We start from the raw sequence: 13,701 nt of genomic DNA on the forward strand, positions 1-13,701 counted from the left end.
CTGTTGCTGGCTCTGAAGCTCTGGCTGGTCATCTGGGTAGTGACCTGCCACTCTGACCTCCAACCAAAGCTGGAGCCCCTGCCTGGGGTGACGAGAGCAGATCTGCCATGGTCTCTGCAGGCAGGGGTTCCAGGACTGGGTGCTCCAGTGTGGGCTGGCTCACAGCACGCAGTGTGTCATCAAGGAGCCCCAGAAACAAAGGGCAGCCACTGTGTGGCTCGTGGAAGGCACTTTCCCTGGCAAGTCGCTGGATGGGTTGGGCAGGCCAAGAGCTCTTGGGTGGCCCCTATTGGGTATTAGGCTGCAGAATGGCTTTTCTGTCCTAAAGAGTGGTATTGGTCAGCTCGCCACCCCAAAGCACACCCAGGGCAACTGGCTCACAAAGGGCAGAGGCTGCTTGGGCCCACAGCTTTGGAGGCTTCAGTCCAGGCGTGGCCCAGACGCTGGAGAAAGAAGCCTGCAGCATCAAGGAATCAAGGACCCCCCCCCCCACACACACACACACACACACGGGGGGGCGGTGGTGTCCTGGCAGCAGAGGGTTTACCAAGGCTTGGCATGTGTGTGACCAGCTGTGGCCCAGGCATGACGCAGGTTGGCCAGTGGGCTTGGGCATCTTGAGAGTCGACAAGCTTCTCTGGGGCCGGATGCTTGACCCAATGTAGTGAGGCAGCTGGTCATGGGGGGAGCTCAGGCAGAGCAAGACCTGCTCACCTCAGAATAGGGTGAGAAAGAGGGGAAGGGACCTTGGTACCCCTTGAGGAGACTCATGACTACAGGAGAAAGGACCAGGGTCCCCCACAGGGACACCCTCATGAACCAGGACCTCCCTGGGCCCACCTCCCAAGAGTCCCTCCACCTCCCACCACTCTGGGGACATTTTAGGTCCAGCTGTAGCCTTGGACTCGTCTTATGCTACTGGTGTCCTATGGTGGACGATGAGCTGTTTACCGGGCCCTGACTGTGGGCCCAGCTCTGTTCTTAGCATCTGTACACTAACTCCACCTCCAGCTCATCTCTTGGACGAGGACTTGGGCACAAGGGGCCTATGAAGGCAGAGCCAGCGAGCAGCAGCGCCCACTCAAGCCAGAGACGCCCTTCTCCCGCAGGCCACGAACCACCTGCTTAAAAAAGCACCTCTCCCACCTGGATTATTTCCAGGTTGGTCTTGAGAGAGCAGCTCAGGGGGTCCAACTGCCTCCCTCTGCCATGCGGCTGAGGAATAGCTGCCCTCTGAGCAGCAGGGACACCTACCCAGTCTGTTTGCTCTTAGCGATTTCCTCAGCCAGCCGGCAGCTTTGCAGGAATACTTGAGCCTCTTTCTGGGAGAGTCAGTCCAACTGTGGGTGCTGAGAGTGAGGCTAGCATCGGGCAGGACATGGGTGGACCAGGGAAATAGGGAGGGGGACACCAAGTAGTATTCCGAGCTAGAGATGCCTCCATCTCCTGCAGAACACGGGCTCCTGCCAGGACCACCCCACTTGCAGACCAGGTGGGGGGTGACCATTGGATGAACTCACTGCGCCTCTCATGCTAGGCAAGCACGCCACCTCTGAGCTACATGCCCAGCAGACTTCTGAGCCTGCCATCTTCCTCTAATGAGAGCTCTCCTCTGCAGTCACTGAGGACAAACTGGTGGCTGTGCTCTTCATGGTCATCACTCCCAAGCTGAATCCCATCATCTGCACATGGAGAAACGAGAGGCTGAAAACTGCCATGAGGAGCTCCAGGGGCTAGAGGAGAACTCGAGGATGGAATGAAAACATGAGCCAGGAACACCCGGAGCAGGTGACTCAAAGTGAGATCTGAGATCAGCCAACTGTGAAGGAGCAGAGTTCACCTGCCTCTGTTTTCCTGTAGGTTAAATGGGCCACTTTAACCTCAGGCTAGTTCTTCAAGTCCTGTCCTAGTGGTCAGTGGTTTCCAGTGTGGTCACATTGGGACACCTTCTCCCTCTTCTGCAGTAATCAGCACTGCACAGTGTTTAGAATGGAGGACGGATCCCATGAAATGCAATCCCACCCAGTCACCTCTCAGCAGTGTGACCTTGGCTGTACTCACTGCACCTCTGGGGTTAGCATGTAGTGATAGATAGAAGGATCGTGGCACTTGCAGACAAAGGTCCATGCTGTGGCCAGTTCTCCTTACCAGAATGATCTTGGGAGACCCCAGGACAGATTCTCTCCTTCCTTGGGTGCCTTCCTCCCATTAGCCAGGTTCTCATGCATGAAATTCAGTAGTAGAAGTCTTATTTAATGACCAAGATGGGAGTTTATTAGAAGGCACATGTCTCAGGAGCAGGGGCAGCAAAATACAAGATGGCCATTATTAAACATTATCATCTACATCTGAACAATTTCCAAAGACTCTCTTCTTTCTAAACAGTGGCTATCTGGGGTCTCAGGGAAGGAAGTGATGTAGCTAGGACTGTTTGCTTCAACCTAGTGAAGAGTGGCTTCAGTCAAACCAATCTCACTGCTTATTCCTGTGTGCACTGTGACCTAAGAAAGGCTCTTAAATTTTTTAATGGTTGAGAAAAAATAATCAAAAAAGTTTTGGTGACACACATTAGCGTGAAATTCAAATGTTTATGTTCATAATACAGTTTTATTGGATGACAGCCAGGCCCATATTTTGCGTGTTCTCTGTGTCTGTTTCCACTCTATAAGAGCAGAATGGCACAGAGACTGCGTAGTCCATAAAGCCCTCAATATTTATTCTCTTATTTTACGGGAAAAAACTGTTTGGCCTTGGTTGGAGCCACAGAATCATGTATTGCTGATTCGAGGAGAAGTTTGGAGGTCAATGTTCCCAGGATGATTTTTAATTCTGTAACCATGGCAGACTGGATTGGCACCTGCTTGGCTCCCTAGGCTGTTGTAAGGGTTGCAAGATGCAGTACAGCAGCTGCTCCAAGCATCATATCTTCATATGTAGGATGGTAAAGTCCCAGTTCACATTTTGAGAAATAATTATGAGAAATCTCCTGCAGGATTTCTTTTTTTTTTTTTTTTTCATTCTTATTGGCCAGAACTAAGTCAGGGGTCCACCCCTATATGCAAATAAGGTGGGAGAGTGAGCATTGGCAAAAGACAATGGGATTATGTGATATGATAAGATGTGAAGAGGGAGAGTCTACCACAGGGGTTTTGGTGAGGTGGCTTTGGTGAGGTTCACCTGGGCACAGCGAGGTAGGTGAGCAATTGACTCTGATGCCCTACTGACTGAACAAAATCCAAATCTACCACCTAACATTATGAAACCTCACAAACAACTGAAATTCTGTGATTCCATGGAATGTCAAGACCTTGAGTCCAATAAATTTTCACATTCCAATAAATTCAATAATTTTTGACAAATTTATACACTGTGGAGACAACACCCCAAACTAAAAGGAAATATTTCTTTTTTTTTTAATTAATTTATTTTTAATTTTTTATTGTGGGTTGTTCAAAACATTACAAATTTCTTGACATATCATATTCCACACTTTGATTCAAGTGGGTTATGAACTCCCACCTTCACCCCATACACAGAATGCAGAATCACATCAGTTACACATCCATTGATTTACATATTGCCATACTAGTGTCTGTTGTGCTCCGCTGCCTTTCCCATCCTCCACCCTCCCCCCTCCCCACCTCTCCCCTCCCCTCCCCTCCTCTCCCGGGAGAGAGAAGGGAAATTGCATGGTAATGGAAGGAGACCCTCAGGGTTATACAGTGGAGGGGGTAGAGAGAGAGGAGGGGAGGGGAGGGGAGAGGAAATATTTCTATCACCCCAGAAACTACTCATGACTCCTCCCAGGTAATCTCTAACCCTGGCTGGCCAACAGGCACCTGCTCATCTAATTTTTATCATCATGGAATTCTTTAGCTTCTTCCTAGTCTCCTATGAATGCAAGCATGAAGCATGTTCACTCTTCTATCTGGCTCCATTCTCTCAATGTAATGTTTTGGAGAGTCATCTGTGTTGTGGCCTCCAAGAGGTTGTTCTTTGTATTTAATAAGTAGTTTTCCATTTCATAAATGGAAAACACACCACAATAAAAAAAGAGATTCTCTTATAGGAAGACATGGCATTGATTTCAGTAACTACTGTAGTAAACAAGCTCTGCTACAATGGGTTCTTAACATTTCCATTTGTTAAGAGAAAAGCATGAACTGATAGCCATTCATTTATTGAACACACCCAATAACTTTTCACAAAGAAGGTTGTGAATAAATATATTCCTATTTCTGAAAGGAAAAGGATTGGGATCTAATTGAAATGAAAAAAAAATAAGGCCATACTCAATGGGTTAATAATCTTTACCAGAATAAGAAATAAAATCAACCTCTGAAGCCAAAAAGTATAATTTTAAGTAAGCAGGCACAGTCTAACAACACAAATAAGTTTAACAATGTAGTTTCCCTCTAACACTCAAAGATTCATATTAAAATAAATCTAACTCAGGTTTATTAAAAAGCCGAAACTTCCAATATGACAATACTTTCACAGATTTGACAGAAATTCAATTTCATGAGGATATATTGTGGAATACATAGAGGTTTTGCATGAATACTTCTGGCTTTGATGTAAGTACCTGCTAACCTTCTTTCCTAGGTTTCTTTCTCTGTGGAGGACAATGGTTCACTCAGTTATCACAGGTGGAAAAGCAATCTTGTCAAACATTGTCCTAAATCATAAACTGTCTCTTCATAGTTTTCTCCTTGGTCATTAGTTTACACTTGAGACACTTTGATTTCAGGCTGAGTTGATTTTAGTGAATGAGTCTTGAAGAAATCCTGTTCATATTACAAAATTCTCTCATGGCATCTCTAAGACATTCCATCACACTAAATTTACAACACACAGGTGTGGTCACAGCACTGTAAGGAATCCCCATGTTCTCCACACCTCGTTTCAATGCTTATGAATTCAGAGCAAATCTGCTTCAGCTATAGCAGGGCATCTCCAGGACAGTCCTATGGACACTGGGCTGGGTACTCTTCTATATGGACAGTCTTGGTCTGTAGGATGTGTCACAGCTTCCCTGGGCTCTCCCTGCTTCCTGTCAGCAGCCCCTCCCTCACCAGCCGGCTTGGACCTCAGCCAATGGCTCCACACATTACCCAGTGTCCTCTGGGGTAAATCACCCCTGGCTGGGAACCACCCATATATTCCTCTTCCACACCACAGGCTTTGAGATGTGCTATGTCAGTTTCCCTAAGCCTTGGACCCACATATTGAGTATTGTTATTTTATATCAAGCCCCAGGATCAAGCTCCTGATGAGCAGGAGAGGGATCATTGCCTTGTGAACAGTGTGATGTAGGTGAGTGCTCTGTGAATTCTGGTTGAATTTAATTTGTTCACATTTCCCAATTATTTTTTTCCTACTTGGCTTGTGCAGGTCCTGCTTCCCCTGAGATATTCTGCCTGATTAGGAAGGGGGAAGGGTACAGATCCCTGGAGACCTCCTCTCACCTGATCATGCCTTCCCCCCAGGTGTCCCATAAGCAGCTGACTTAAGGCTGAGCTGCCAGGGTTCTTAGTTCTGTGTGGAGCACCTGGGAGGTGAGTCTACCTGGCTCTTGTTTTTAAATTCAGGTACATAATGGACCCTGTGCCTCAGTCTCCCACTTTCCTAAGTCTAAAGCTGCAAGTGGAGCAGATCCCCCGTCTGGCGAGCAGGTGTTCTGGTCCTAGATTGGCCTAATGCTTCTCCACTGGCTAACTGGCAGCTTCCCAGAGCCCAGAGCTGTGCCCAAGGAGGAATTTGCATCTCTGACTTCAGAACGGAAAAGGTCACTGTGGTGAGCTCAGCAAAGGCACAGAAACACTGGTGTCACTTCTGTTTTGTGAACATGGGCTTCTTTGGTAGGTGATGATTGATTTCCCCCTTAAAGCACAGGAATGGGGCCCTGAGGCATGTGGGGTTTCACAGTTTTCTTGTGTGGGTGTTGGGGGCATTCTATGCCAGGCTCTGGGATTGAGGAATGAAAAAGATATGCCCTTGGTCCTTGAGGACCTTTGTTCTTTCAAATTTACTGGAAACCTATGATATCGCAAATATTGTGCTTAGAAGGCCAGGGAAGACATACACCCACAGTCACTCAACTGAGTGCTATTAGTTGGTGGTCACAGAAGTAAGCATGTGGTAGAGATGGCGTGGTGAGAAGATGCAGTCTCTCCCTTAGGAGGCCCATGCTGCAGGAGGTAGGTGGCCACATAAAACAATATAATCCAGTGTGAAGCCCTGTGATTCCAAAATATCCAAGGGAAAGGGGGCCACTGGCTGTGAGAGACTCTGGCCTGAAAGTATGGATTTCCTAACTGAGAAATATCCAAGGTAGTACAGAGGACAGGAACAGAACTTACCCTGGGACAGACCTGGGAGTGGGAGTCACGGCGTCTATCTCTGAGGTAGCTATGATCAGCATGTTAGTTGGGCCCTGAGTGAGGAAGAGGTTAAATTACTCTCTAGGTAGACACAGTGCTGCTAGCCTGAATATGAATCAGAAGAATCCCAAGTTGGAGGTCTCGCTAGGAAATATAGGGAGATCCTGTCTAAAAATAAAAAATAAAAGCCTGAGTGTGTAGGTCAGTGTTAGAATGCTTAGCTAGCATGTGCCAAGCCCTGAGTTCAATCCCTAGTACAGGAAAGAGAGAAATAATTTGCAATATCACATAGATACTATCTGAAAAACACATGCATATGAGCCCAGGAGACCAGACTGTTAGCAGACATAAGCTGTCTTCCATGAATGGCTTGATAGAATAGCCCAGGGATCTAAGAACTTACTATGAACCTTGACTTCTCTTTGTATGTATAACTAAGTTCTCTCTATGAGTTTCCTCTGGGTCCTGATGGTGCTTAACCACCCCAGGCTGTCTCCATCACTGGAGAAAGGAAGCTTTGTGGTATGAGGGTTAGTCGTCTGGCTCCGGTATCAGGTGCTCTAGAGTCTCATTTTGTGACACCACGGCTCATGTACATTGACCTCAGCTAGCTCAGACACAGACCAGAAAGGAGCAGGACTATCTGCATATCAGCCAGTGGAGAATCTTGGTGATGACAATGTTGAGAGACTAGGAGGTAGAGAGGGATGAGTCAGAGGTTGAGTGGCCACTGAGAAAATGAAAAGTGCCCATGAGGAGAATCATGCATGAATTGAGTAGATCCTTAGAAAACAATAAGGTCACACAGAGACCATGTTTAGAGGACAAGAAATAGGAGGAGAAGTAGAAATAAAGACTCAGAAAAAACTTGTGGTCTTCTTGGGGGTGCTGAGTGCAGGTGCACCACAGGACATCTCTTCTGAAGACTCAGAAGGGCATGTGGACAGGGTGAAAACACTGTTTTGGAAACCAGATTTAGACAACAAGCAAATGTAAGTGAAATACAGGAAAGCTGCAGTGAAAGATAGTTCAGAATATACAAAGGCAAAAGAGAGACATATTACATAGAGAAACACTGTCCTATCTGCCCCACATTGTCCAATGAGGGGACTTGTTTTTAATAGGTTGCCCCTCCTCTGCTCTGTTTCCACGAGTCCAACCTCTGCATACAAAATTATTTCCCTTTCCAGTTTGCAAACATTCTTGATGACATTTTCTACATTTGACATTTTCTATAGAACAAAACTCAAAATCTGTAACAGTCCTTCTTACACTGGTTCTAGACTCTCTAAACTGCTTTATTTGTTGTTATAGTCACCTTAATCCAGCAACCCACTATACATCTGCAGTTGCTGTCTCCATTCTTGGAATGTTCTTCCCTTCTTCTATAAAGAAGACTTATCTTCCAATATCTAGTTCCAAGCATCTCAGGCAAGTGTCTCTATGTAGCTGATACAGTATGAAAAAATCTTTTGTTTTCTATCATTTCAGGTCACACCACCCAAATAGCTGCCTCTTGGTGGTGACCTCATGGCCAATACACACAATGTGACTGAATTCATTTTCCTGGGACTATCTCCCAACCCGGAGGTGCAGAGGATTTGCTTTGTAATATTTCTGCTTTTGTACATGGCGATTGTCCTGGGGAATTCCCTCATTGTGCTCACTGTCATGACCAGCAGAAGTCTGGGATCCCCCATGTACTTCTTCGTCAGTTACCTGTCCTTTGTGGAGATCTGCTACTCCTCTACTACAGTCCCCAAACTCCTCTCAGATCTGCTGGCTGAGAGGAAAACCATACCTCTGTGGGGCTGCTTGGTACAATTTTTCTTCATGCACTTCTTTGCAAGCACTGAGATTTTCCTACTCACAGTGATGGCCTATGACCGCTATGTGGCCATCTGCAAGCCCCTCAACTACACCACCATCATGAACCAGCAGGTGTGCATGGTCCTGGTGGGAATGACATGGGTGGGAGCTTTTGTGCATTCCCTTTCCCAGATCCTTCTCATCTTCCAACTGCCCTTCTGTGGGCCCAATGTGATTGACCACTATTTCTGTGATGTGCTCCCCTTGCTCCAACTGGCCTGCTCAGACACTCTCCTCATTGGTCTGCTGATTATTGCTAATGGGGGGACCCTGTCTGTGATCAGCTTTGTGGTCCTCTTGGTGTCCTATGCGGTCATCCTGCTTCATCTGAGGACTCGGAGCTCTGAGGGGAGGCGCAAAGCCCTCTCCACCTGTGGGTCCCACATCACCGTGGTCATGTTGTTCTTTGTACCCTGTGTCTTCATCTATCTGAGGCCTTCGACCACTCTGCCTGCAGACAAGATGGTAGCCGTGTTCTACACAGTGGTGACCCCACTCCTCAACCCTGTCATCTACTCCCTGAGAAATGCTGAGGTGAAGAAGGCCATGAAGAGGCTGTGGACCAGGACAATGCAACTAGGTGGGACATAGAGGCTGAGCCTTGGTACTGGTCCTGGTTTTGGAACGATGCTGGGTTCAAACACAGGGGCACAATGGATAGAAGGAGGTTAATCCTAGAGTTACTCTCTCTGGTGTTTATATTAAAAAATGTCCTTTTAATCACCTGTAAAATATTTCATCTTATGGATGTACTGAATATACCTGGCCATTTTCAGATGTGCTTCTAATTTTTAGTACTATAAGTAAGTCTTTTAAATATTCTTGAATAGAAATATTTAACTAACTTTTGATTTTTGGACTCATTTCCTATGAAGAGTTTACTCTCTTAAAGAGTAACTTTACTCAGACTATTCAAAAATATTGAAAACAAGGGAACTTTTTAGAATTCTTTCTACTAGGCCAGCATCACCCTTATATCAAATCCAGACAAGGAGTCAATAGAAAAGTAAAACTAGAAACCAATATTCCTGACAAACACATTCAAAAAATTTTCAAAAAGGCTTCAGATATAGCTCAGAGGTAGAGTTAGTTCTTGCCTAGCCTACATGAGGCCTTAGTTTTGGCCCTTACTACTAAAAAAAAGGGGGCAGGGGGGAGAGAGAGAGAGAGAGAGAGAGAGAGAGAGAGAGAGAGAGAGAGAGAGACTTCAACACAGTTTTTCTTTTATTGTTTTGTGGGGTTTTTTTAGTTATATATAACATTAGGATTCATTTGACATGATTATGGAAGCATGGAATATAATTTGCTCTAATTCAGTCCCCAGAACACCCCCTCCCTTCCCTCTCCCCTCCCCCTATTTCTTTTCCTCTACACTACTGATCTTTTTGCTACTTACACTTTTGTCTTGTGGATGTACATTATGGTGAGATTCACTGTGACAATTCATATATATGCACATGGGAAAGTTAGGTCAGATTTATTCCACTGTTCTTCCTTATCCCCAGTAAGTTTTTGATTGACTCATTTGTGAGCCATACAAGAAAAAAATTTAATAAGTGATGAGGTAAATAACCTACATTTAATTAAGGGTTGAGGATAGAGCTCAGTGGCAGAGAACTTGCTTAACATATGGAAGGCCCTGGGTTCAATCTCCAGTATTGCAAAAAAAAAAAAAAAAATTCAACGAAGTAATAGCAAACTGAATTCAACAACACATCAAAATATGATATAGGGAAATAAGAAAGAAAGAAAATGAGTAAGGAAGGTTAAGGGATTTCAATCTACAAAACATTTATCAAAATGTCCTCTGTAGTGGTTGGGGCTGTGGCTCAGCAGTAGCACACTTGCCTGGCATGAATGAGGCACTATTCATTCAATTCTCAGCACCACATATAAATAAATAAAGGACACTCAAAAACTTAAAAAATATTTTCAAAAAATCTCCTCTGTAAAAGGATAGAAGTAAACAGAATTTAGGATAGCATAGTAAAAAAACTATCAGTGAAGTAATTAATATTTTATAATTATTGGTGGAGAGAATTTTGAATGTTCCCAACACAAACACATGATAACTGTATTAGGTGATTGATATCTGATCTGGTCTGATCATTACACATTTCCCACATGTATTGAAACATCACATTGTACCCCTGTAAACATATAAATTACTACAGAGGGAGGAAGAAAGTGAGGAAATGATTTTAACCTACAAAACATAAAATTCTCTAGTTTGCATTTGCACTTGGTGACAAAGGAAATATAGCCATAAGGACATGAGCCTTCCAATTACCCAAACCCATTATATTGTTGGATATCATGAAGCCAATCATGTTCCATAAGATTCAGGGAGAATTCCTCACCTCTATCCCTCAAACATTACAGCAGGGTATTCAGGTTACACAGGAGAATTATGGCAGCAGTAACATTAAGTCCTATATTTGTGGCTGCCATTCTGAAATACCCCACTAAAAATCCATTTCACAAAAGTCCATTTCAAAAACACAATAATCGGACATACTTCTTTCTATCGTGTTCCCATCCCTGGGTTCTCCTTCTGGCCCACAGCTTCCTCATGGCGACTTTCACCTCTGCGTTTCTGAGTGTGTAGATGATGGGGTTCAGCATGGGGGTGATGACCGTGAGAACACAGCCACCAGTTTGTCCCCAGTGAAGGTGGATGAGGGCGGCATGTAGAGGAAAATGGCACAAGATGACCATATCACAAGATGACCACCGTGATAGGAGAGGCGCAGGTGGACAGGGCTTTGCGCCTCCCCTCTGCAGAGCGGTTCCTCAGGGTGAACAGGATGACGATGTAGGAGGACACCAAGATGGTGAGGGAGAAGATGGAGATTAATCCACTGTTGGCCAACACAACAACCCCCTCCACAAAGGTGTCCTTGCAGGCTAGCTTGAATAAAGGATGGAGGTCATAGAAGTAGTGGTCAATCACATTGGAACCGCAGAAGGGCAGTGGGATGGTGATGAGAACCTGCATTATGGAGTGAATGAAGCCCCCCAGCCAGGAACCAGCCACCAGCATGTGACACAGTTGACAACTCATAATGTTCATGTAATGAAGAGGCTTGCAGATGGCCACGTAGCGGTCAGTCATAAGCCATCACCACAAGCAGGAGGGTCTCAGTGACCCCAAAGAAGTGGAAGAAGAAGATCTGGGCCAGACAGCCCCTCAGGGAGATGGTTTTGACCTTGGCAAGTAAGTCAGTGATGAATTTAGGGACCACAGTAGAGGAGTAACAGATCTCCACCAGGGACAGGCAGCCAAGGAAGAAGTACATGGGAGAGCGCAGACTCTTACTGACACTGACCGTCACAACAATGAGGCCATTGCCCACCACAGTGGCCAGGTACACAGGGAGAAACAACACAAACACACTCTCTGCACCTCTGGATCCCGGAAAAGGCCAGTGATGATTAATTCAGTCACATTGTTTGAAATTGTCATGGATTGGATTTGGAGAAGATTGATCTCAACGAAGAGCCCTGTGACAAAGGAAACATAGCCGTAAGGACATAAGCCTCTGAATTCTATCAAGCCCTATGGTTTTGCCCAATTGAAAATTTTGTCACCTGAGCACTAAGTAGACAATAAGATATGGCTCACTATCAAACAGCAGTTCAAATATAATATGTGAACATTTGCTACTTAGATTGTGTCCGTGTCCAAGTTTGACCCCCTGGCACACTTTCTCATGAACAGCAGGTGAGGATTTTTTTTGAGTACAATTTCTCTGAACCAAAGGTTGTGTTAAGTAACTGTCATGCACCTAGACAACTCAGGACATAGGAAAAGAGAAGGAAATGAGGCTCCTCAGGAAGCAACTTTATGTGATTAAAAGGCACATTGATACAGCGAAGCAGAGGAAACCCTTAAGATTTTCTCTGCTCTTAGTAATTTTTTTTTTTTTTTTTTTTTTTTTTTTTTTTTTTTTTGGCGGTGCTGGGGATAGAACCCAGGGACTTGTGCATGCAAGGCAAGCACGATTTTCCCTGCTCTTAAAACTACTTTGATTACAAATATAATGACAATGTGATATGTATATATAAAGAATATGTGTTTTATATATATATATATATATATATATATATATATATATATATATATTTTATATATATATATATATATATATATTTTATATATATATATATTTTATATATATATATATATTTTTTTTTTTATATATATATTTGATATTAATTATGGCATTTGCTAGTAGGATGGAACTGGAGAACATCATGCTAAATGAAATAAGCCAGACTCAGAAAGTCAAAGGTTGGAAGTTTTCTCTGATAGGCAGCAGCTAGTCCAAAATAAAGGAGAAAAGAGAAAGAAAGAGAAAAATCCATCCAAATAGAAGAAAGACCAGTGGAACAGATGCAGGGAATTCAGTGGTGAAAGAAGGCGGGTCAGGATAAGAGAAGAAAATTGAGCCTAACTTTCCTATGTACATGTGAGTTTACGACAGTGAATCTCACATCATGCAAATCCACAGGTATTAACTAAAAAAGTTTTTTAAAAAAATAAATAGCAGAAAGATGAGTAGCAGATGGAAGGGAACAGGGGGAGGTAGAAGGGAGGGAAGGATAAATATTGGGAACTGAATGACAGCAAATTGTATTCAATGCATTTATAGTTATATGAAAATGAATCCTAATGTTATGTGCCGCAGTCTGGCTGGGCACAAATCACTAGCCACTGAAGCAGGAACAAACTTTATTTTTAAACTGTAGGAAAACACTTCACACAGCTCCCGGGGAATCGTCCTGAACGCCACGAGGCTTGTCCGGGAACCCCCAGCCGGAAATATCTCTCCCGGAAATCCCTCCTCCTGCACTTCCCCAACCAATGGGAACTCTCGGGGAATCCCCGGAAATCCCCACGAGAACTCCAAAATAGTGCGAGAACTCAAAAGTTGCGGCAGAGGCGGATAGTAATGCCTCGCCTGTCAATCAATACTGTTGGCAAAATGCCAGGGGCCATACAGACTCAGCCGTGGCTCTCAGCAGTTATGAAACACTCAAAAGAACCAATAAACATTATTGAAAATTTTTGAAACATTTTAAAAAGCTACTTTGAAGTATCTTACTGCCCGGAATTTTTGTTCTTACATGTGCTTCTACCCTAAAAATATATTACATATGCACCCCACTCAGTTTCTCCCATAGTGAAAATCTGAAGAAAAATACAAGGTGGAAGCCTCCTGAGAGGGCTGTGGTTGTGGCTCAGTGGTAGAGCACTTGCCTAGCACTCATGAGGCACAGGGTCTGGTCCTCAGAAACACATTATTTAAAAATAAATAAAATAAAGGTATTGTGTCCATCTAAACCTAAGAAAAAGAAAGACCACTGAGCAAAGCCTTAATATGCTTTCTGGCTAGAACTAGAGAAGACACAAGGATTCCTCAGAATAAAAGGAGGGGACCCAGGA

General features: G+C 44.3%; 1 protein-coding gene and 1 pseudogene across 1 annotated transcript; one reads left to right on the forward strand and one right to left on the reverse strand.

Moving 5' to 3' along the window:
- The window catches only part of LOC114082588 (olfactory receptor 4B1-like), a 47,172-nt pseudogene extending 35,454 nt beyond the window's left edge, over window positions 1–11,718 (reverse strand).
- LOC139706923 (olfactory receptor 4X2-like) lies at window positions 7,914–8,843 on the forward strand. The gene has a single exon (XM_071616888.1). The coding sequence runs from the start codon at window positions 7,914–7,916 to the stop codon at window positions 8,841–8,843; it is 930 nt and encodes a 309-aa protein (XP_071472989.1).
- Window positions 11,719–13,701: the final 1,983 nt, after the last annotated feature.

The sequence above is a fragment of the Marmota flaviventris genome, chromosome 9, assembly GCF_047511675.1.
Source record: "Marmota flaviventris isolate mMarFla1 chromosome 9, mMarFla1.hap1, whole genome shotgun sequence".
NCBI lineage: Eukaryota > Metazoa > Chordata > Mammalia > Rodentia > Sciuridae > Marmota > Marmota flaviventris.